Source organism: Ovis canadensis, chromosome 2 (genome assembly GCF_042477335.2).
Source record: "Ovis canadensis isolate MfBH-ARS-UI-01 breed Bighorn chromosome 2, ARS-UI_OviCan_v2, whole genome shotgun sequence".
Taxonomy (NCBI): domain Eukaryota; kingdom Metazoa; phylum Chordata; class Mammalia; order Artiodactyla; family Bovidae; genus Ovis; species Ovis canadensis.
This window is the reverse complement of record NC_091246.1, coordinates 90,633,353-90,657,423: the sequence shown is the minus strand read 5'-3', so window position 1 is coordinate 90,657,423 and position 24,071 is coordinate 90,633,353. Positions and strand designations below refer to the sequence as shown.

Genomic DNA, 24,071 nt, shown 5'->3' with positions numbered 1-24,071 from the left:
AGACTTTATTTTTTTTTTGGGCTCCAAAATCACTGCAGATGGTGACTGCAACCATGAAATTAAAAGACACTTACTCCTTGGAAGGAAAGTTATGACCAACCTAGATAGCATATTCAAAAGCGGAGACATTACTTTGCCGACTAAGGTCCATCTAGTCAAGGCTATGGTTTTTCCTGTGGTCATGTATGGATGTGAAAGTTGGACTGTGAAGAAGGCTGAGCACCAAAAAATTGATGCTTTTGAACTGTGGTATTGGAGAAGACTCTTGAGAGTCCCTTGGACTGCAAGGAGATCCAACCAGTCCATTCTAAAGGAGATCAGCCCTGGGATTTCTTTGGAAGGTAAGATGCTAAAGTGAAACTCCAGTACTTTGGCCACCTCATGTGAAGGAGTGACTCATTGGCAAAGACTCTGATGCTGGGAGGGATTGGGGGCAGGAGGAGAAGGGGACGACAGAGGATGAGATGGCTGGATGACATCAATGACTCGATGGAAGTGAGTGTGTATGAACTCTGGGATTTGGTGATGGACAGGGAGGCCTGGCGTGCTGCTATTCATGGGGTCGCAGAGAGTCAGACACGACTGAGCGACTGAACTAAACTGAACTGAACTTACCTGGGTAAAGTGACAATGCAAGAGCAGAGGGTTCGTTGTCTATGGATCAGAAATTCACAGAAGAAACCTGCATTTCCAGTGGATATGACGGAGAAAGGCTGTCACCTCCTCTAGCATACTGGTCTTAAAATGAAAGTCTCAACTCCACAGCTCTTCTCAGCTCTACTCTGGGATGCTGGGGCTCCAGTTGTTTTCAGTACATTTCTCCTTTGCCTGCAGATTGCTTTTCTTTCAGAGTTCTCCAGACCTATTCCAAGAGATGGACAAGAAGACTGGTGTATGACTGATGACAACCACCATCAATTAGGAAAAGGAAAACTAATGATTGCTGCTAGATGCTCTGTGTCACCAGTCAGATTGGCAAAAACTAAAAAGGATGAAAAGATCCTGTTTTGGTCAATGTGTGAGAACATATAGGGACTTATATGGTCTTGAATATAGATTAATGTAGCCATTGTTTTCATGGACAGCTGGCAGTATGCATGTGCAAGGTTTATGTGTTTTGACCAATAATATTGACTTCGTGGCCCCTTGTTCAGAGAAAGACTCTCGCTTCCGTTATAAGACACCTGCATACACTTGTAGCAGTCTCTCCTCAAAGGCACTGATTTCTGAGAAGGACCGACTCTAGGAGGTGACCCTGCCAGCACTTAGGGACTGAAGTCTTTATGGAAAACAACGAGGATCAAACCCAGGCCAGCCCAGGGCTGGAAAGCAGAACCTCACACTGCATGGCCCTTGCTCTTTTCTTCCTGCCTCTGCCTTGCTGCTGAAAGATGGAAACCCAACAGAGAGTTGAGAAGGTGATTTTAGAAATGTCTTCAAGAAGTAGTAGAGTAGTACTCACACTAAAGAAGCAAGAAACATGATTAAGGAGTAATGTGTGTGATTTTCTGCATTCATGGGAATGCAGAAATCTCTATGATTTCCCTATTATTCATTTTTATGATAGATCAAAGCATTTTCTACTAATCCTTCTTTCTCAAAGAATTTCTGTGACTTCCTAAGAATACTTCTAGAAGTCTGAAACACAGAAATTGGAATTGTCTTCAGCATTGAGCACAGGAGAGTTCACTCACTGAATATACCGTGAAACTAGCCCCCAAGTTAAATATTTTTACCAAAGACCTAGTATCTTTCCGGTGTTGCCTTTCAGTCACTGCCTCAGGCCTGCTGACCAGTCTGCTCCCTGTGGGCAGCTACTCTGGGACTCTCACTGTCCTAATTATTTGTGCCAAGCATACGTTTTTGCTTCTTGTAATATGGACTTATTGATCCAAACAGTAGTCCCATGAAAAACTACTGTTATTTTGCCCATATTTGAGAAGAAGATCAAGACAGAATGCATGCCTGCATGCATGCTAAGTTGGTTCAGACAGGTCCAGCTCCTGTGACCCATGGACTGTAGCCCACCAGGCTCCTCTGTCCATGGGATTGTCAAGAAAGAATACTGGAGGGGGTTGCCATATCCATCTCCTTAGTGTTTGTGATATTTTTCAGGGTCACACTGCTGTTAAATAGCAGAGCTGCATTCAAAGGTTTTGACACTTCTAGAACTCTCCTTTCACTTGTGCTCTCTTCCAGTGATTTCCACTCAGAGAAACTTTGAAGCCAGAAACCATCACAGAACAGAGCTCCTGTGTTGGAGGCAGTGAAGATACAGTGTAAGGGAGTGGATTGTTCAGTAAAGCAGGACCGAGGAGAAGGCGAGAGGAAGAGTAACAGGTGTCAGGCTCAGCCAGTCAGCACCACATGTTCGCAGCTTCCCTGGAGGCCGGGAGTCCTCCCCCCACATACTGACACCAACCATTCTCTGTTGATTGGGTATAAACTAGTTATACTTGTGACTTCAGGACTACTCATCTACCACCATTTCAGAGACTCCTTTCTACCTGTTTCTTTTGGGTGGAGGGGGCTGCACTGCACAGCTTGCAGGATCTTAGTTCCCTGACCAGGTATCCATGGCACCTGAGCATCTCATACTGGAAGCATGGAGTCCATTCTACTGGACTGCCAGGGATCCAGAAATTCTACCTTTTGACAATCATTTCCTGAAAAGTGATACAAGTATTCTGTAGTATAAATGGACAAATGCTATTCTATGATAGGTTTATGTAGACCAAATATGTATTTAGATCTTCATAATGAAAACAGTAATTACTTTCATAAGAAATTAATAAATAAAACAAATTAGAAGATTAAGGAAATGAACATATTTTCTAAATTTTATTACAATGCAGAAAAACATTTTTACATGAAAATATAAATATGATGAGATAAAATAAAAACATAAATAAACATAAATAACATCATGACAGTCATCCCTTATGGACTGATCCCTGTGCAGTTGAATTCTTTTTATTATCTACTTGCTTATTGCTACTGAGAAAGTACTATTGATTGAATTCAGGAAACATGGTGGCTGAATCAGAAATCAGAGTCTTCTAAAATGACTTCAGGGGAGCATACAAGGGTGATGTGGCCTCTTAGTCAGTGAGAGTCATATCAAGATGAGTTTAGGTCTCCATCCATCATTCTTAACCTTTCTTGCAAGCTGACTGATGAAGACAAGGATCTCATGATTTCCACTCTGACAGTTTCCCAGGCGCAGTCGCTGTATTCCTTCTCTTGCAGGTAGACATGGATGCCCTGGAAGTACCTCTTCACAGCCAGTGTGGGGCACGTCCTTCCCAGGGCAGAGTCTTCCTCTCCCATCACCTGCCCCAGGCAGGCGTCCAGGTCATCCAGCTGCTGATGGAGTCCAGTGCGGAGCTGCTCCAGGAGAGTGGTGTCCCAGGCAGCAGAGGCGCGCTCTGTGTGGAAGAGGTTGAAGCTCTGTTGGAGCATCTCATGGAGCACAGAGATGGCCTGGGCCTCCTGGAGCTGGCCGCCCTCCACCATCTCCTGGGGGAAAGCGAAGTCTTTTCTGTCCTGCAGACAGAAGCGAGGGGAGATTCTCCTCATTTGGCCCAGGAGCCTGAGGTTCTTCCTGCCAAGCAGCACGTGGTTCTGAGACAGGTCACAGCCCAGGGATCCTCCCTGGCTGTAGCTGACCAGCACCAGGGCCATGAGTAGAGAGAGCACGAAGGCCATGGGGAAGATGCAGCTGCTGCTGGGCTGCTGAGACGGCGTCTGGGGGAAACTTGAGGTAGGTTCTCTGATGCCATGCTTTCTAAGCGAGGCCTTTAAATAGTGAACATGGTAATTTTCATTTTCTAATTGTTTTAATACACTTTCATTTCCTTTTTTGATTTTCATTTATGTATTCACAATATGATCAAAGAAAATGTCATCAGTTTAAAGTATTAATTTTACCTATTTCCCAATAATTTCAAATGTATCCATCCGATTGTATATGTCAATTAAATGAGAATGTTTTTATTATTCATGACTTTTATTTACACTGTTCAGCACGTTTCTGCTCAGAGGTTCAGAGCTGGAGGAAGGACATTCAGTGATGGTGTCTCTCACTGGAAACTTATGTCACAGAATCTAGTGAGTTTCAGTCATTCATTCAGGCAGTTGCTTCCACTGGGCATCTCTGTTCCTCTGTCTCTTTCTTCCTGTGAGAACAAAGGACGGTGAGAACCAGGCTACCGTTCAGGTGATACTATAGTATTGAATGAAAGGTTATTTAGAAAATAATCTGTTAATGAAATGGTATTTTTAACAGTAATGTTGGAATGTTTTTTACTTGTTTAGGACCCTAATCCTCAAGAAGGTTTCCAAACCTCTCAATGTACTTAAACGTTCCCTTAGGGGCTTCCCTGGAGGCTCAGTGGTGAGGAGTCCACCTGCCAACAGGACCACATGCGGTCCTAGAGGCTGCGTGTGCTGCAGGACAGTGAGCCCGGGGGCACAGCTCCTGCCCTGTGCTCTAGACCCCGGGCCCTCACCACCGAAGCCAAGTGCACTGGAGCCTGAGCTCCCCAACAAGAGAGGCTCCCACAGTGAGAAGCCTGTGCCCCACAACTAGAGAGGACCCACCTTTGCCACAACTAGAGAGAAGTACATGCGGCAGTGAAGACACAGCACAGTGAGAAATGAATAAATGAATAAAATTATTTCAAAAGTCCCTCTGACTTTACATATAGCTACTGAGTGCGGTATGTCCCAACTGGAAGGAAGAGAAAGATGATTGATCCATCAATGTCCTGAAGATTGCCTACATTAAATACATGAATTCCCACAAAGATCTTTGTTACTTTGAGAAATTGTATTCTTCCAGTGTTCACTTTACTAACATATGTCCTGTGAGGAAAGCTCTGTCCCCCTGTTGCTAAATGTATTAAATGTATTAAAAGCCCTGCACATGAAATAACCTAGGTGCACGGTCAGAGGAGCCCCTGGTGTCTCCACCATTGCTCACTGTGGGGCAGGGTTCCCTCTATTTACTGTGTTTCTCTGGGAGGCTGGACAGTCTGGACCTGCAGTGCTTGGCAGGCAGAGCAGGTGAAGTCATAGGAGAGTGTCTGACAGAGCCAGAACTTTCACTCTGGTTCTGCTTTGAGTTGGTGGTTTGCAGTCGTAAGGGGAAATTGACAACCAGAAACCGTAATGGAGAAGGACACAGCTGTATGAATGGAGAGGACGCCTTCATGCAGAGTGAGTGAGGAGAGCACGCTGGGGATTTCTACACTGGGAGGAAGTGCTGAGGATTACGGTGCATCCTCCTAGAAGTCAAGGGTAGGCACTCCTTTGAATGAATTATTCAAAGTTTAGCGATGACATGTGTGTTTAATATATATAAATAAGCTTGAGAAACCCTCTTACTTCCTTAGAGTCACATTTCTCATGGCAGCTACTGGTTCTGCATGGCCTCTCTTAGTTGTCTCTGCAGTCCCCAGCCTGCCTTGTTCTCCTTGCCTCCATTTGAAGAGTTCAGGAAGACTCTTTTCTCAGGAATGGCCAAGTGTAGAAAACTTCCTCTCCCTTCCTCATCCTACTTCAGGATCCTAGACTCCACATATGCAGATTGACCTCCCATGATGTATGTGCTGCTGCTGCTGCTAAGTTGCTTCAGTCCTGTCTGACTCTGTGCTACTCCATAGACGGCAGCCCACTAGCTCCACCGTCACTGGGATTCTCCAGGCATGCACAGTGGAGTGGGTTGCCATTTCCTTCTCCAATGCATGAAAATGAAAAGTGAAAGTGAAGCCACTCAGTCGTATCAGACTCTTAGCGACCCATGGACTGTAGCCTACCAGGCTCGCCTGTCACTGGGATTCTCCAGGCAAGAGTACTGGAGTGGGGTGCCATTGCCTTCTCTGCATGATGTATGTGGTTCTCCACTAACCCTTGAAGGTGCTCCGGTTCTTCCAGCCCCCAAGCAGGCACCTGAGTCCATGACCTGGGCTTTTCTCCACCCATCTCCCTCCCACCTCTAGTCTATGTCTCAAGAATCACATTCAATCCCCCGTCAAATTGTCCATTGTTCCTTCTATGACCCAGGGTGGGTGACCCCGTTCCCTCTTTATTAAGGTGAATTCACTATAGGTTTATCCTGTAGGATCAGGCTTTGGGTCAGGTTTTATTCAAAGATGTGTGCAAGCCCGTTTGTTTTTTTAGAATTACTTTTATTTTCTCTACTAAAAAACAAGAGTAGTCTTGTACAAAATATAGTAGAAGGCAAGTATCTTATGAATGATAAAGATTTAAACTATGAACAGCCTAGATATTTCTATAATTTAAATAAATAAATAAATATTACAACTTTTTATGATATGAAAAATGGATTCTTAAATCTGTTTTAAACAATTATGGTAACTAAACCTTTAACATACATTTAAATAAGCCCATATATTAGCTATTATTTATATGTCATCGGACACAAAATTAGAGTTAAAAGTTGCACTTAGAGTCTTAGAAAATAGCCGTTTAGTTGACCAGATGAACTGTTTTCAGATTCAACGTCTTCTTTATTTCCTGAGTTTTCTGATGAGCTTCTTGGCTAAGACCAAACACCTTCTGATTTCCATGCTGACAACCTCCCAGGCACAGTGGCTGTATTCTTTGAGATACACACTGATTCGCTGGAAGTAACTCTTCACAGCCAATCAGGAGTTCTCACTCCCTAGAGGTGACTGTTCCAGTGTCCGTCCCTCCCTCACACAGGTATCCGGGTCCTCCAGCTGCTGATCAAGTCCCACGAGGAGTCTGTCCAGGAGGCTCTCGTTTCGACCTGCAGAAGAGCCCGTGGTGCTGAAGAGCTGGAAGGTCTGCTGGAGCAACTCGTGCACAACAGCTGTGGCTTCTGTCTTCTCAGGCCTGGTCCCGTGCACCAGGGTCTGAGGAATCTGAAGTCAGTCCTGTCCCTCAGACAGGACACAATGGGCACTCTCTCCATCTGACTCCAATGTATGAAGCTTTCCAGATAGCCGTGGCTGGCAGGCAGCTCACAGCCCAGGGAGCACGTGGGGCTGGAGCAGAGCATCACCAGGGCCAGCAGCACAGAGACAGGGAGGGCCACTGGGATGCTGGGGGCTTGCAGGACCGCCTGCAGGGGAGGTCTAGGCAAGTTCTGAGGGCTTGGGGTGATGGGTGGCTCTTAAAGAGTGAGTCGAGAAACTTTCATTTTCTGGGTTTTTCCACATTTTTCCCTTTCCTTTCTTTTTCTACTCTTTGTAATGAAATCAATAAAAGTGCTAATTTTTGCCATGAGTGCCTAGGTGGGGGACATCAAATCATGCGTGCCACTGTGGTTGATAGCTACACAGACATATATTATGCTTTTCACACCTCCTTAGTTGTTTCTGGGAGAAGAGTCTGATCAAAGTCAGAGAAGGGACAAGTATTCATACAATTGTGGCTTTTCCAGGTCACCAAGAAATGTTCAGTATGAAAAGATGGTGGAGGGCAGCCAGCTCCAGGAGGCCCAGGCCATCTCTGTGCTCCATGAGATGCTCCAGCAGAGCTTCAACCTCTTCCACACAAAGCGCTCCTCTGCTGTTTGGGACACCACCCTCCTGGAGCAGCTCCACACTGGACTCCATCAGCAGCTGGACCACCTGGATGCCTGCCTGGGGCAGGTGACGGGAGAGGAAGACTCTGCCCTGGGAAGGACAACCTCAGACTGGACTGAAGAGGTACTTCCAGGGCATCCATGTCTACCTGCAAGAGAAGGGATACAGCGACTGCGCCTGGGAAACTGTCAGAGTGGAAATCACGAGTTGCTTTCTGTGTCAACAAGTTCCTAAGAAAACTCAGGAAGTTAGAAGGAACCTGATCCTCAGTGACTCATGTCCTAGCTCAGACACTTCAAGGTTCAGTCATTTCCTAAACTCTGATTTCTGCCTCAGCAATGAAAGAGTTTGAGTGACAATTGATATTGACATTAATGTTGAGAATATCAATACCAGCTGCTTTTAGAATTAGAGGAAATATATCTGATGCCCTGCGGCTGAAACTTATGGAATAACATGTTTTTGTACGAATGTAACTCATTTATTTATCTTAATTCATTTATTTTCATGGCAGTTGCATTTCTATGTTCTGTTTATTACGTGCATGCGTGCTATGCATGCTAAGTTGCTTCAGTCGTGTCTGACTCTATGCGACCCTCTGGACAGCAGCCCAGCAGGCTCCTCTGTCCACAGGATTCTCTAGGCAGGAATACTGGAGTGGGTTGTCATTTCCTTTCTCCAATTTATTCCATAAGAATATGTAATTTTCTTTAATAAAAATGTACCTTTTATTTACTCATGACATTATCTGAAGACACGTTTCCTCCTCTTCCTTTTGGGTCTCTTCCCAGAGCCCGAATGCTGTGAAGTGACAGAGAGAAGGTGCTGTGTGCTCCTTCCTTTGTCTGCGGGCCTTGTGCAGAGAGTCTCGAGTGCGAGAGGCAGAGGCCCCGACCGCACAGAGCTCACACTGGAGCAAGGACACTGCCATGAAAGAAGTGGGCATAAGATAATTAGGTGTTTACATCTGGGCCCTGGGCTACACAGAAGAAGTATCAGATGCTGATGGCAGTGAGTATCCTGGGAAGCTCATTAGGACCACGTTTAAGCGACTTAGCAGCAGCAGCAGCAGCTGTCTCCCCAGGGAAGTAATCCGAAGTATGAGACTTGAAGAATGAGCATGAATTTGTCAAGTAACTCATGAAGAGCAAAATAAGCAAACAATAATACACAACCAAGCGCAGCACGTAGAGTGTCCCTGCAGCAGGAATGGCTCTGGTGCTTTAAAGGCAAGAACAAGCCCGGAGGTAGACTGTATTGATGCCTGCAGGGGATAGCATGGCTTGGCCCTGGAGACATGGAAAAGGGCCCAGCGATAGACTTTTGAATGATGTCAGATTTTATCTCAGGAACCAAGGAAATTACTTGCGAATTTAAAGCTACAGAGCCACTGGGACCAAAGCAGATGCAGGGAAATTCCTGAAACCAGCAGTTCGCAAAGTGTGGTCTGTGGGCCCCTGCAGATCCCCAGGACACTCTACAGGGATTCATGAGGTACAATAATTATTATAGTGATATCAAGATCTTATCTGTCTTTTTCACCACGGGAACAACTTCTCCTGGTGGTACAGATGCAGCGCTGGGTAAGGCTCCAGTGCTGTGGTGTGGGTCAAAGCAGGGGCACCTCAGTGCCTAGTGATTGTCCTGTTCTTACGTATAATATACTTGAAGTTTGAAAAAAGGACAGTTTCCCGTAAGAAGATCCCTAGTGAGACAGCAAGATGATGAATTTTATGAAATCTTCACTTTGGAGTACACATTTGAAAAATCCTCTCCGTTGTAGTCTTGTTGACATGTTGTGTGGCAAGCACGTCCGCTGCACGCATGGTGACTGTTCTCAGGAGAAGCCCTTGGATGACGATTATTTGAGTTACAAGCTAATCTACCACTCTCTTGATAAAATCAAGCTTTACTCTAGAGAATGACAGTCAAATCACGGTCACTCAGAAGTGGGCATTTGACAGATATTTTCTTATACTATTTCTATTCATGTATACGAATATTCTTGTTGACTTTAATGAATGAGGCCAATCTATTTTCAATTCACATTTCCAGGATATGAATTCACCTCGGTGTGTGTCTTTGCTTCTGAAAATTTGAGGAGTAGTGATTTAATTTCCATTACTTACAAAATTTCTAAATTTATGGTTTAATTTTGACTTTACATAAATTATCAGGATGATGTTCATCTTTAAATGATGCTTTAAAATAATATTAAAATTAATTGCAGGCATTGTGATCTGGGCACACAACTTATACAAATATTTTTTCCCTGGAGGAATTATGTATATTTTTTGTGAAGTCTAATGTATGGTAATTTTCATGGATGGTTTATAGATATTTGAAGCAAGTTATATTTCTTATTGTAGGTTAAGGGCCCAAGAGTGTTAATCACGAATTTCCTCCTCTAAATCATAGTTTCAGTTCTTCTCTTTAGAAGTTTATATATGGTTTTTTACAGACTAGTAGCATCGTACTGGGCTTCCCAGGCGGCGCTAATGGTAGAGAACTTGCCTGCCAATTCAGGAGACACCAGTTTGATGCCTGGGTCAGGACGATCCCCTGGAGGAGGGCATGGCAACCCACTCCAGTATTCTTGCCTGGAGAATCCCATGGACAGAAGAGCCTGGCAGCCTATGGTCCACAGAGTCCCAAAGAGTCAGACACGACTGAAGCGACTCAGCTCAAAAGCACAGCATTGAGGGGAAACTTCAGTGCTCCCGTGTTTCTGTTCACATGGCTATGTGATGTTGTATTTTTACTCATTGTTTCATACCATTTGAAATTTAGCTCAAGCATTTTAAAAATTTAATTATAGATTCAAAGTGTTTCTTACGTATTTTGAACTTCTTTCTCACGAAGAATAATTTCTTTCTCATGTGTTTATTTCTGGAATTCTCAAGTGTATGACTATTGATATTAATGACAAAGATCTCGTTGATATTAACATTGCCACCTCTAATTATTCCCTACATTATATTTTCATGCTCTGTATTGGTCCCCTTCTGTGTTGCCCTTGTTTTGGTATTGAGTATTTAGTATTATTTGATTTTAGGTTTTTCTTCCTCTTCCAAGTAATAATGGAGTTTGTGTATTAAATCAATCGATAGAATCTTTTATGTTTAAGCAGATTATATTAATTTTTAAAATTAATTTAACCTTTATCAGTTTGGGTCTCAAATGTATTGGATTTATGCGTTACTTTTTGATGACTTTTACATGGGTTTTGACCCTTGTCATACTCCATTCAGTTCTCCAACAGTCATTTCTTTTAGTAAATATATAATGTTAAAACAATTTAGCATTTCTCTGAATCCTTGAATGAAAAACTGAACAACTAAAACTGCAAAATTTAGAGTAATTTGAGACTTCCTTGGCCGTTCAGTGGTTAGAACTCAATATTTTCAGTGCTGTGGGCCTGGGTTCAATCCCCACTCAGGGAACTAATGCCTCTTAAGCCACGTGGCACAGCCAAAATAATAACAAACCCTTTAAAGTAACTTCCACTGATGTGACTAGTCACTTCTAGTTCTTACTAGGACTGTTGCTTTTAATCAACACAGTAAATGCTCCCAAGAGACTTGATAGGAACAGAGATGCATGTGAAGCTATGTTCAAGTGTAAACATAGGGGAATGTCTAAAAGTTAAAGGAAAACACATTATTCATTTAAGAAAATGAAAACACATTAATTTTGATGCTGTTAGAATGATGGAAGTTGGATGCAGTCTGCAAAACGAGTGCCATGTATTCCAAATGTGATGATTGGAAATTTTGGAGTCCTGTGGTTAGTAAGGCCCTAATCAACTTGAATGAAACAATTCTCACTCTAAGGTGAAGCATATGAGAATGTAGCAATGAGTTTCATATTCTTATCTAGCTTGTAAACTTGCTCTGAAGGCGTTCTCATCCTGGGAGTCAAAATCTTTTTGAGTGATGACGATGCTGTTGCCATCATTAGACATCACGTCTCCTGACCTGTTCTTCAAGACTTCTATCGAGGCTGCATCCAGGTACACGTACAACTAAGGAAACAACAGGAAAATCTACACTCAGCGTCACATAGACTCTCTCATAAAACTACCCCGCAAGCTTTAACCAAGCAAGCAGGTGAACCAGGTGAGGTCTGAGAGGAGAGTTTAGCGGCAGGGCTTCCTTCATCACACCAGGCTCTCCACCTGTTCCTGGAAGTCTCTCATGGCCTTTCTTCAGGGATCCGTTATCCAGCGTTGGACTAGAGAAGGAGCAAGCTACAGGACTGAAAGAATGAGGATCTGCGGCACCTCCGTCTGCGCTCTAGGTCCTCAGGCTTGCGGTCTTGGTGGACTATGAGTGATGCCGTCATGAACAAACAGGAGCTGGAGTTACACTTCCACCTATGGGCTGTGGTCAAATACTGGCTTCAGTTCAGTTCAGTCATCAGCTCAGTTGTATCCGACTCTTTGCAATCCCATGGACGGCAGCACTCCAGGCTTCCCTGTCCATCACCAACTCCCGGAGTTTATGCAAACTCATGTCCATTGAGTCGGTGATGCCATCCAACCATCTCATCTTCTGTTGTCCCCTTCCCCTCCCTCCATAAATTTCCCCAAGAATCAAGGTCTTTTCAAATGAGTCAACCCTTCACATCAGGTGGCCGAAGTCTTGGAGTTTCAGCTTCAATATCAGTCCTTCCAATGAACCTTCAGGACTGATCTCCTTTAGGATGGACTGGTTGGAACTCCTTGCAGTCCAAGGGACTCTCAAGAATCTTCTCCAACACCACAATTCAAGACCATCAATTCTTCAGCACTCAGCTTTCTTTATAGTCCAACTCTCACATTCATACATGACTACTGGAAAAACCATAGTTTGACTAAATGGACCTTTGTTGGCAAATTATGTCTGTGCTTTATAATATGCTTTCCAGGTTGGTCATAACTTTTCTTCCAAGGAGTAAGCTTTTTATTCCATGGCTGCAGTCACCATCTGCAGTGATTTTGGAGCCAAAAAATAAAGTCTGCCACTGTTTCCACTATTTCTCTATCTATGTGCCATGAAGTGACGAGACTGGATGCCATGATCTTAGTTTTCTGAATGTTGAGGTTTAAGCCAACTTTTTCACTCTCCTCTTTCACTTTCATCAAGAAGCTCTTTAGTTCTTCTTCACTTTCTGCCTTAAGGGTGGTGACATCTGCATATTGAGGTTATTGGTATTTCTCCCGGCAATCTTGATTCCAGCTTGTACTTCATCTGGCCCAGTGTTTCTCATGATGTACTCTATGTATAAGTTAAATGAGCAGGGTGATAATTTAAAGCCTTGACGTACTCCTTTTCCTATTTGGAACCAGTCTGTTGTTCCATGTCCAGTTCTAACTGTTGCTTCCTGAGCTGCATACAGATTTCTCAAGAGGCAGTCAGGTGGTCTGGTAGTCCCATCTCTTTCAGAATTTTCCACAGTTTATTGTGATACACACAGTCAAAGGCTTTGGCATAGTCAATAAAGCAGAAAAAGATATTTTTTTCTGGAACTCTCTTGCTTTTTTGATGATCCAGTGGATGTTGGCAATTTATTCTCTGGTTCCTCTGCCTTTTCTAAAACCAGCTCGAACATCAGGAAGTTCACGGTTCACATATTGTTGAAGCCTGGCTTGGAGAATTTTGAGCCTTAATTTGCTAGCATGTAAGATAAGTGCAATTGTTCAGTAGTTTGAGCATTCTTTGGCATTGTCTTTCTTAGGGACTGGAATGAAAACGGACCTTTTCCAGTCCTGTGGCCCCTGCTGAGTTTTTCAAATTTCCTGGCATATTGAAGTTAGAGATTGGCTATATTGGTTTCCTGTGAATTCCAGCTGGTAGAAGGCAAGAAATTAGAAATCAAAGAACAGTTAGCCAACCTGCCAACTTAAACACAAAGTAGCAAATACAGAAGTGAAGAAAAACCAATTCTCATTCACAGTGGTGATTCTGGTAATGTGAAATGTATGTGCTTAGACCCACATATTCATCTTCTTTTTCAGTAATGGGAAAAAATGGACTTTCATTCTTACATGCATTTGCCATTTTCCCTCTATTTTTATATACTTAGCCATGGACACTTTATGACCATATCATTTTCCCAATATATCAATTTCACACATTCAGTTCAGTTCATTTCAGTTTAGTCACTCAGTCGTGTCCGACTCTTTGCGACCCCATGAATATTACACCTATCCAATTTTTCACTTCCATGTAGTGAATTAATTTATTTTATTGTTCTATTATTTTTCTTGATGAAACATACTTGACTCATATATTTGTTTTTGATGAGCTACAAATGATGTATAATTTTAAAAATAGGGTAAAGTACTTTTCTCATGTTCTTGATAGTATTTCAGATCTAACATGGTTTCCACGCAGGAGTATAAGTTTTTTGAGTTTTATTACACATATAAGACACTGATTCATTTTCATCGTTATATTTTAAATTAATGTAGAAACATTCCAGCATTGGGACTTCCAGTGATAACTTGTGAACTCCAAGAGGTATACTGTTTTCTTATGTGAAACATAAGAACATCTAAAATCACACACAAACGTTCCTTTGTGTTTCTCTAGTTTTATGGTTTTCTGCAGGGTTGTTGTTGTTTAGTCCATCAGTCGTTTCTGACTCAGGGTCCTCTGGCAAGAATCCTGGAGTGGGTTGTCATTTCCTTGTAGAGGGGATCTTCCCAACCTAGAGATGGAGCCCGCATCCCTGTCTCCTGCAGCGGCAGGCAGATTCTTTACCATTAGTGCCGTCTCATCTGTTAAACCGGAAGTTCACAAGAGTTTCATTAATTTTAACTAGGAAAGCATCAGGATTTAACATGGAAATGTTGTAGTCCCAAATTCTATTTAAATGTTCTAATTGTTGAAATATTTCTTTTGTATTTAGAATATTTCATTCTGTGTATCACGATTCAGATTGCATGCATGGAAAACAAAACAAAGAGGATTTTTGGAATGAATATGCTAATCTCAGTAAATAAATTTTCCATTATAATAGTAATTTCAAAAATTCAAATTTTGAAAATCTTCAGCCATCATGTAAAACAGAATCTCTATAACATCTATTGCTTCCCTGACCAAAATTAACCACCTTTCTAGAGAACCAATTTGAGGCACAGCTAAACCAGACCTCCCATCCCCCAAATACATATACATAGATAGTTGCACCAACATTCAGAAAACAAAGATCATGGCATATAGTCCCATCACTTCATGGCAAATAGATAGGGAAACAGTGGAAACACTGTTAGATTTCATTTTCTTGGGGCCCAAAATTACTATGGACGGTGACTGCAGCCACAAATTTAAAAGACTCTCTCTCCTTGGAAGAAATTATATGAGAAATATAGAGTGTGTTAAAAAGCAGAGATACCATGTTGCCAACAAAACTTCATGTAGTCAAAGTTATGGTTTTTCCAGTAGTCATGTATGGATGTGATTTGGACAATAAAGAAAGTTGAGCGCCGAAGAATTGAATTTTTGAACTGTGGTACTAAGGAAGAGTCTTGAGAGTCCCTTGGACTGCAAGGAGATCAAACCAGTCACTCCTAAAGGACATCAACCCTGAATATGCATTGAAAGGACTGGTGCTGAAGCTGAAGCTCTAATAATTTGACCACCTTCTGAGAAGAAACTGACCCTTTGAAAATGACCCTGATGCTGTGGAAGATTGAGGGCAGGTGAAGAAGGGGGCAACAGAGGATGAGATGGTTGCTTGGCATCACTGACTCAATGGACATGAGTTTGAGCAAACTTGGGAGATAGTGAAAGACAGGGAAGCCTGGCATGCTGCAGTTCACGGGGTCACAGACAGTCGGATATAACTAAGCGACTGAACAAAAATATATACACATATATAAACACACACAATATGTATTACAATATATGTTAAATAAGTACACACGTGTGTTGCTACTTTAACATAAAAGGGTGAACAGCAAATGTTTACTTGAATTGCTGTCTTATCCTATATTATTTATTTTCCTGCACCATAAATGTTACCTCATCAGCAGGATAACAGCAAGACTAATTCAGTGACTGTTTGTGGTATTAATAGACTAAGCAGAGTAATGTGTCAAATATTTTATATAGTGTTTCATCAATTGCGGTTAAATTTATCGCTTAACTCTTTGTGGATACAAAAACTTGTTTTTGTTTTTTTGTCCTCGCACACAGCATGTGTGAGTTGTTTTTTGAAGATCATTATTAGGAAGACTGTCTTCAACTTTCCATTTGCAATATGTAGAAGATCAGGATGAGGCTCTTGGGCCTGGACCCAAATGGAAGACTCACTCATCACTTTTTCTTCAGTCATCCTCACCTAGTTGCAAGGAACTGCCTGATTATTCTTTTCTTGTCTCCCTCAGGTAGTAAGGAAACAGCCTGTAATGTGTCTACACTGTGGATATTTCCCTGCAGGCAATGCCTCCGGGGATCAGCTTGGAAGTTTCTTTCAAACAGCTGATGATACTGTGAACTATGACAGGCATTCTTGTCATTCTCCCCAAAGCTGAACTTGGAGAAAAAGCATTTGGGTCAGACTGTATTTTAAGGAAGTGTGTGCAAGCAAGAACAATCCTTGTTCCCCTCGACCCCTACCAGACCTTCATTTGAACAAATAGTGCAAACGTGAAACCTGGCCTCATGCCCTGTCAAGTACAAACTAGCATGTGCCATTGGCACTTGCCATCTCCCTACAAGAATTAAATCATGTGCTCTTGCAGCTGCTGATTTTCAACAACCCTGGAAAGGAATCTCGGGTGGAAAGCAGAAGTGAGGGAGGCTGTGTGCAGGGAAAACTGGCAGAACAAGTCTTCAGAAGGTGAGCTGTTTTCAGGAGCCTATTTTAACTCAATGGTTCGTCTATCTCCTCATATCTAGAAAAGCATGGAAACCCTTCATGGTGACAACTGATCTTGTGACTCCAAAAAACCTCCACGACACTGTTATAAAACTTCCACAAAAAAATAGGCACATGATTGCATGTATTGCCCCTTCACCAAAATCACATATATCCCTCTGTGTGTCTTTGGAACAGCTTCTCAGTGCTATCTGAGGTGCTGTCTCCTGGACTGCAGTCCTCATTTTGCCCCCCGAACACTTAACCTGCAACTTTCGTGTTGTGCATTTTTGAAAGTCAGCACCCTGAACTTATCTCTTCATCCATTCATCACCCAATAGTTTCCCAACTTGCTTGCAGTGTGATTCCCATGAGGATAAATCCAGGCCATGGAACATGAGAGGAAGTGCTCTCACCCTGTATAGTCCTGGCGCTTCGAAGCATCCCCTGTGAGTCACCAGACTTCATCCCTTTACTGCCACCTGTACTAGATCCAAGTACCACAGACAAACGTGTCACATATTGATGATGGAAAAAGCCACAGAACAGAAGGTACCCATGTCCCTGAATTACCCTTTGAATGCAAGCAAACCAGAAGATTCACCTCATCCGGAAGGCCTGCATTGTGCTCCTCAGAGAAGGAAAGACAACTTTCTATGATGATGAAAATCCACACAGTTTATTCTTTATCTCTATAGCACCTAGACTTAACTGAGAAAGATATTTAAGAACAGAGGATTCTGGAAACCTGTCCATGGGAAAGAAACTCTGAATTCTGAGTATAGAAAATACCCCCCCGCAGACATCAAGAGATCTTTTCAATGATGATAACAAGATCTTTATCCAAGAAAAGACATTCTGCTCTGCTGTCCACAACCTGCTTCTGAAAAATCATGATTTTTATTTTAGTTTTCAGTGCCTGAGGAAGTATGAGCTGCAATCGCTTTGGAACAGGCAGCAAACAATCATGGAATCCATTAGCGAATGTTACAAATATAAACACCCTTATTGTTGCCATTTCTTTGAAGATTTGTACATGAGGGAAAGGCACTTTTCATTTCCACTCTGACAGCCTCTCAGGCAAAGTGGCTGTATTCCAGCTCCCTGAGGTAGAGATGGATGCCCTGGAAATACTTCCGGGCAGGAAGTCCCAATGAGAACAGCACAGACTGTCTCCTTCCATCGGCTCCAGTTGTTTCAGGCTCTGATCCTGGCTGCAGGGTAGCACGGCTGTCCTCCGTGGTGAAGAGTTGAAAGCTCTGCTGGAGCATCAGATAGTGGTTGCAGGGGCCCTGAGTCATCTGCACTGGAGTGATCATCTCTCTTTTCCAAGGAAATCTGAAGTCGGCTTTGTCCTTTAGGCGCGACTGAGAGCGGATCCTTTGCATCTATTTCAGGTGTTTGAAGATATCCTTGTGTTTCTGGCGGTGGATCCCAGGCTCGTTCCAGCGAAGAGAGCAAGCTGGGATGCAGCAGCTCCTTCCACCAGCAAGTGGATGTGGGCCATAGAGAATGTCAGTGCTTCTGCAGACGGCCGGCAGGGGGCGCGCGAGCACCGCGAACGGTGAGAAAGAGCGAGGAGATGGACCCGCAGACCGCCTGCTTCTCCAGGCGACCGCGAGAGCGCGCACGCTGTGGATCCATCGTTTTTGCTTTCGAATCGCAGTCGTAGGAGAGTTTACAGTTGACTCTCGTGGGGCTGCTGGAGAGACAGGACGCAAAGGTTCCACAGAGCTTTTAATAGGAGCACTGATTCAAGGGTGCGCATATCATTAGCCCTTTTGTGGAAAAAGCCTGGTTTCCGCTGTCCTGAGTAGGGAGAGAGAATATTGCCTTTTCGGAAAGATCCCCTGAGTAGTGGGCTTTCTTCCACATGTCAACTCGAACTGGCCGTGTTAGAGGAAAAGAACCCCCAAGGTGGGGTTTCTGAGCGAGATGAGGCTGATTTTACAGATTGGGGCTCACTTCCGGAACCCGCAGCTCAGAGAAAGGGACCCGCAGCGGTGATGGGATTATTGGCGATGCGAGGATGGACAGCGCTGAGTCCTAAAGTGAAACTAGAGGGTGAGCAAGACACTACTGGCTGCCGACTCATATGGGCTGTTGCTGACCTAGTGAAACACGGTATCCGGGAGGAGACAACCAGCTGTGCCGCGTTGATGGGGGATGGGAGGGGAGCGTGGCGATCACGCATGAATCCCGCGTTGGCTTAAAGAGGATAAGCTGCGGAAGGATGGGAGGGGGTCGTGCACCAGGTGAAACACGGGGGAGTGGGCGTTGCGCACACGGAGCGCGGCGGCTCAGAGACTATTCGCTGTGGGACCTGCTGGGGCGTTGCTCACACGGTCGAATCCCGCGGTGGCTAGGAGGCGCTCTGCTGTGGGTCGATGGCAGAGCGTTTGGCACAAACGGGAACACAGTGGCCGCGATGAGACTGTTGGCTTTACCGCGATTGGGGGGCGGAATAGGGGCCAGGATGGACGGTCGAATCCCGCGGTGGAGCCGAGACTATTCGTTGTGGGACTATGGGAGGGAGTTCAGAACAAAATGAAACACAGTGGCCGCAATGACAATATCGGCTGTGGGGCGGTACCGGGCGGTGGCGATGAGCCCATTTGCTATGGGACAATGGCAAGAGTTGAGGTGAAATTTAAACTCGGCGGTGGGGATGAGGCCTTGGGTGATCTGAGTACCGGGCAGCTTGGAGGAAAAGTGAACCACCGCGGGGGAGATGGGATTCTTGGCGATGGGAAGGCAGGACAGCGATGTGGTGCACAAAGGGGAAACCGGCGGCGGCCAGGAGCCTACAGGCGATGGGACCACGGGCGGACGTTGGGCATAAAGGGGAAAGTGGTGGTGGCTCTGAGAAGAGTGGACGGCGCTGCGAACAAAGTGAAAGCCAGCATCGGCGATGAGCCATTTGTTACGGGAACTATGCGAGGGCGTTGCTCATGTAGGGGAGCCTGGCGCTGGCCAGGAGACTCTTCCCTATGGCACGATGGGAGGGCGTTATGGACAAAGTGAAATAGGGCGGTGGGATGAGACCTTGGGCGATGTCCTTGGAGTTGAATTGAAACACCGCTTTGCCGATGAGCCTATAGGCGCAGGGACCATGGGAGGTCGTTGGGCAAAAAGGGGAAGTCGGCGGTGGCAAGGAGTCTTGGTTTTCAGCGGATACATAGCAGTTGCGGACAAAATGAAAGCCAGCGTGGGGGTTGAGATAGACAGCTTTGAGACTATTGGCTTTGGGAAGACCTTGTCAGAACATCGCAGACTATTGGCTATGGGGTGATGGGCGGGCGTTTCTCACACAGGGGAGCCCTGCTTGGCTTTGAGAGGAGGAGTCCGCGTTGCGGACAAAGTGAAACCGGACGGTGGCGGAAAACTGCTGGTGGTGGGACTATGGACAGCTCTGAGACAAAGTTAAACCCCGCGGAGGGATGAGACCACCGGACGATGGATGGGTGTGGTCCACACAGGGGACCCTGGAAGTGGCGACGAGACTATTCGCTGAGGCAGGATGGAAAGGCGTTGGGCACACAATGAAACACGGTGGCAGCGCTGAGGCTTTTGGCTTCGAGTTGATGGGACGGCTTCGCGGACCAAGTGAAAGCGAGCACAGGTGATGAGACAAGCGGCTTGGGGCGGTGGCACCGCGGTGTGGACAGAGTTAAACCCGGCGGTGGGGGTGAGACTGTGAGAGATGGGACGATGGGAGGACCTTGAGCACCAGGCGGAGCCAGGGGGAGTCAGTGAGGCTATAGGCTTAGAGCCATTTTGGACAACGTGAGAAACAGCCAAGGCGATGAGACTGGCCATGGGACCCTGGGAGTGCGTTGCAGCCAGAGGAGAAGTCAGCGGTGGCCAGGACACAAACAAGCATGGGACGGTTTGGGGGACTTTCTGGGGCTGAGGAGGAACGCGGCCACCACCTGGGTCAGGGACCAAAGAAGTGTGCGCCCTGGAATGCTCTGGAATTTTCAGGGTCTCTCAAGGATTCGGCCTTGAAGTTGGGAAGTAAGTATTGAATAGCGGAAAACTAGTAATATTTTTAAAAGCACAGCACTTTATTTTTTGAATTAATTTTATATTGAATTGTATACTTATTTAAAAGAAATATCTCACGTTTCCAATTTTATAATAAATTTATGGAAGGTATTTTAAATATTAAGCATAGAATATTAAAATATATTTAGTATATAACAGTAGCATTTTATTAAACTTTATTTAAACTATATTTTCTGTGTACTAAAACAAGTATTTAATATCGTTTTACTTTTCTATCTTTCATGAATATAAACTTAATATTTTCAAGATGGCTTTTCTCTTATTTTTAATTGAGTGAATTAGCATGTTTGACAATTTCTAATGACCCCCAAGACAGTCTTAAGTAATTTTCGACTCATGTTCCTGAAACCTCTTTCTGAGGACTACATTGTTGGAAATAAGGGTTGGAGTGTACGAGCAACTGAGGACATTTAGAAGGTCAGAATTTTTCATTTACTTTACTAAGAATTTGATAAATAGAGTAAAATTTCCCCAAATTTTATTGGTTTAAAGAAGACTTATTTTGTAAGACTCTCAAATATAAGGTGGTGTACAGTTTACCCCAGTGGAAAAAAAAAAAAGAGAGGAAGAAACCCTCACATCATATAGAGAGGCCCTCCGGCATGAGCTATATGGTATATTTAAACGAGTGAACAAGACAAGAGCATGTAGACTGTGTGGATACATGGAGAGCGTGCATATAACTCGGACATCCCACACAGCTTCCTTGTAGTTTAAATTCCTCAAAGGCAGGGGCCAGAAACTCGACTACTCTGCAGGCTTGTTTTGCAATGAATGTCTCCAAGGTGCTCTGCAATTTTTAATCTGTGTTGTCACGAAAATCAAGTTGACATTGAAACTGCCACATTGACTTTTGTTTCATAAATAATTTATTTCTCATATAAAAGTTTAAATAAATAGTGCATAAATCAATTTAAAAATAGGTTAGTCTTTAACTGTCCATTGAAATCAGTGCCTTGCATGTCAGTTACTTCAAGAGCCTCTGCTGCTGAAGAGTCTCACCTCAAAGTCACATTGTCCCTTCCCAGAGCCACAGGTGGGAGATGTTCAGTCCCGGAGGTAACCTGTTAGGCTCTTCAGGAAAGAAAAGTTCCTGAGCAATTGCACTTGCACGACTGTCCAGGCACACCTGTTGTGCTCCTTGGCCTTCAGGTACTGCCCGAGGTTGAAGTAATATTTCCGCAGGTGAAGATCGGTCGTGTCTCCCATAGTGGAGGTTTGCTTCTGCATTATTTCCTTCTGGATTGGCTCCAGACGATTCATCTGCCCATAGAGTTCCTCACGGAGGTGCTCAATGATGGTGTCAGACCAGCCAGTGCTGGAGAAGTCTCTGGTGAGAATATTGAAGATGTGCTGGAGCATCTCATACATGACCAATACGGCATCTTCCTTCCGGAACTGCTGTGCTTGCTTCATCTCCTCAGGCATCTGGAAGTCCATCCTGAACTCGAGGCAATGTTGAGGAGTTGAAGGTAACTGCCACAGGAGGTTCTGACACACCTCAAGGCTCCGCCCTTGTTGGAATCGAAGCAAGCTGTAGCTCCTGCAAAGAGCTGTGGTGGAGAGACACAGCAGGAGAACCATCTGGAGGAGGCACCGGTAGGTCATGGTGAAATCAGGCCCAGGGCTGCCTGTTCTGCTAGTAGGTGCTGAAGCTGAGTCTTCAAGAGTTTGCAGAGTGAGTGTCCTTCCTCCTTGAGTGTGGGCTACTTATACAGGGTGGCTCTCCATTCTTTCTATTTGAGAGGAATTTCCCACTTTCAGGTCTCCCTTTCAGTTTTCCCATGTCATTTGAATTATTAGTTGCCTCTAAAACGCTTTCGTTAAGCCCCTTGCTATTTTAATTTATATATACCATGGGGAAAAAAGATATAGAACCTGAGAATTTCTAACATTATTTAAAGTTTCTCTGAATTGCTGAATGTTAAAGAAAAATATAAGCCAAATATTTTGAACTAGATTGTTATAGGATTCTTTCATTTTGAAAATATTTTTCTTTTTTTTCTTTTCATATTATGAGATTTTTGGAGAGGAGGCCTTGTTTGTAAGAGTTTTCTTTTTCATAAGAATTAGGTTTCATTATCAAATCTGCTATTACCAAACAATAATACTTGCAGTTAATGATTTTTAAAAAGATACCATTTTTTTTCTATCTGAAAGAGAATAATATTAAACTAAGTTGATGAACAATAATCACATGATATACGTATGATTTAAATATAATACATGCAGTTTATGATTTTTTAAAAGGCACCTATTTTTTTCTCTCTAAAATAGAGTGATGTTCCTAGAGGGGTGGGAGAGGTTCCAGAGGGAGGGGAGATATGTATACCTGTGGCTGATTCATGTTGCTGTATGGCAGAAACCAACACAATATTGTAAAGCAATTATCATTGAATTAAAACTAAAAATATTTAATTAAAAGAAATGTATATAAAAAACAAAATAGAATGTTGTTAAACTAAGTTGTTCTGAATTGTTTTGGAGGCCTTAGCCATAAGGAGCAAGACATCACATAACTTTATCAACCTTGTTGTTGTCTATCAGTCACTAAATCGGGTCCGACTTTTTGTGACCCCGTGGGATGCAGAATGCCAGGCTTCCCTGTCCTTCAGTACCTCCTGGAGTTTGTTCAAACTCATTATCACTTCATGGTAAATAGATGGGGAAACAATGGAAACAGTGACAGACTTTCTTTGCTTTGGCTCCAAAATCAGTGCAGATAGCAATTGCAGCTAGGAAATTAAAAATGGCCACTTCTTTTTATATGAATGTGCAATTTAAATTTCTCTGGAGGCCACATCAAAAGAGTAAAAAGAAAGGTTAATTTTAACAGTATATGTTATTTAACAATATATCTAAATGTTATCATTTCAACATAAAGCAATACAATATTAGTAGTGAGATAGTTACTTTCTTCTTTTTCATAGTGCCTTCAAAAGACAGTACATGCTGTTAGTCACAGTACAGCTCAGGCTGGACTAGTCAAGCGCTCAGCTGGCCACATGGGGCTGTCGGCTCCACGGTGACCAACACAGCTCAAGATGGAGGGAGCAATAGGAAAACAAGATCAACACTAAAATTCAACCACTTCTTTTTATATGAGCAATTAAAACTTGGAAAATGACATTTAAAGATGATACCATTGACGATAATATAAAATGTCTACTACTGAGAAACTGTCATACCAGAGGTGCCTGAGAAAACGTGGCAATTACAGGTAATGGGGCATCCTAAATGACATCCCAGAAGAGAAAAAAAAAATTAGGTAAAAAACGAAGGAGATCTGGGAATTCCCTGGAGATCTAGTGGGTGGGACTCTATGCTTTCAGGGCAGGAGGCCCGAGTTCCATGCCTGGTCAGAGAACTAAGATCCCACAAGTCTCAGAACCAAAAATAAGAAACTAAATAAAAAGTTGCTACAACCAGAGTGTGTGTGGGAGGGGGCCGGGGGAGGGAGAGGCATTAGGAGCTCTTCATAAAGTGTAGACTAATTTTTAATTAATCAGTTTATGACTGGACTGGCTCTTTGTGGCAGCAGGCGGGCTTTCTCCAGTTGGAGCAAGCGTGGGCTGCTCT

General features: G+C 43.7%; 3 protein-coding genes and 1 pseudogene across 3 annotated transcripts; all 4 read right to left on the bottom strand.

The window, feature by feature from the left end:
* Window positions 1-255: 255 nt before the first annotated feature.
* On the bottom strand, window positions 256-3,993 carry LOC138433641 (interferon omega-1-like). The gene has a single exon (XM_069576666.1). The coding sequence runs from the start codon at window positions 3,871-3,873 to the stop codon at window positions 3,121-3,123; it is 753 nt and encodes a 250-aa protein (XP_069432767.1). The 5' UTR covers window positions 3,874-3,993; the 3' UTR covers window positions 256-3,120.
* Window positions 3,994-6,533: 2,540 nt separating this feature from the next.
* LOC138432389 (interferon alpha-2-like) lies at window positions 6,534-11,775 on the bottom strand (annotated as a pseudogene).
* A 5,725-nt stretch (window positions 11,776-17,500) lies between these two features.
* On the bottom strand, window positions 17,501-17,812 carry LOC138432388 (interferon tau-11-like). Its single transcript, XM_069573734.1, has one exon. The coding sequence runs from the start codon at window positions 17,810-17,812 to the stop codon at window positions 17,501-17,503; it is 312 nt and encodes a 103-aa protein (XP_069429835.1).
* A 3,727-nt stretch (window positions 17,813-21,539) lies between these two features.
* On the bottom strand, window positions 21,540-22,932 carry LOC138433650 (interferon beta-2-like). The gene has a single exon (XM_069576675.1). The coding sequence runs from the start codon at window positions 22,098-22,100 to the stop codon at window positions 21,540-21,542; it is 561 nt and encodes a 186-aa protein (XP_069432776.1). The 5' UTR covers window positions 22,101-22,932.
* Window positions 22,933-24,071: the final 1,139 nt, after the last annotated feature.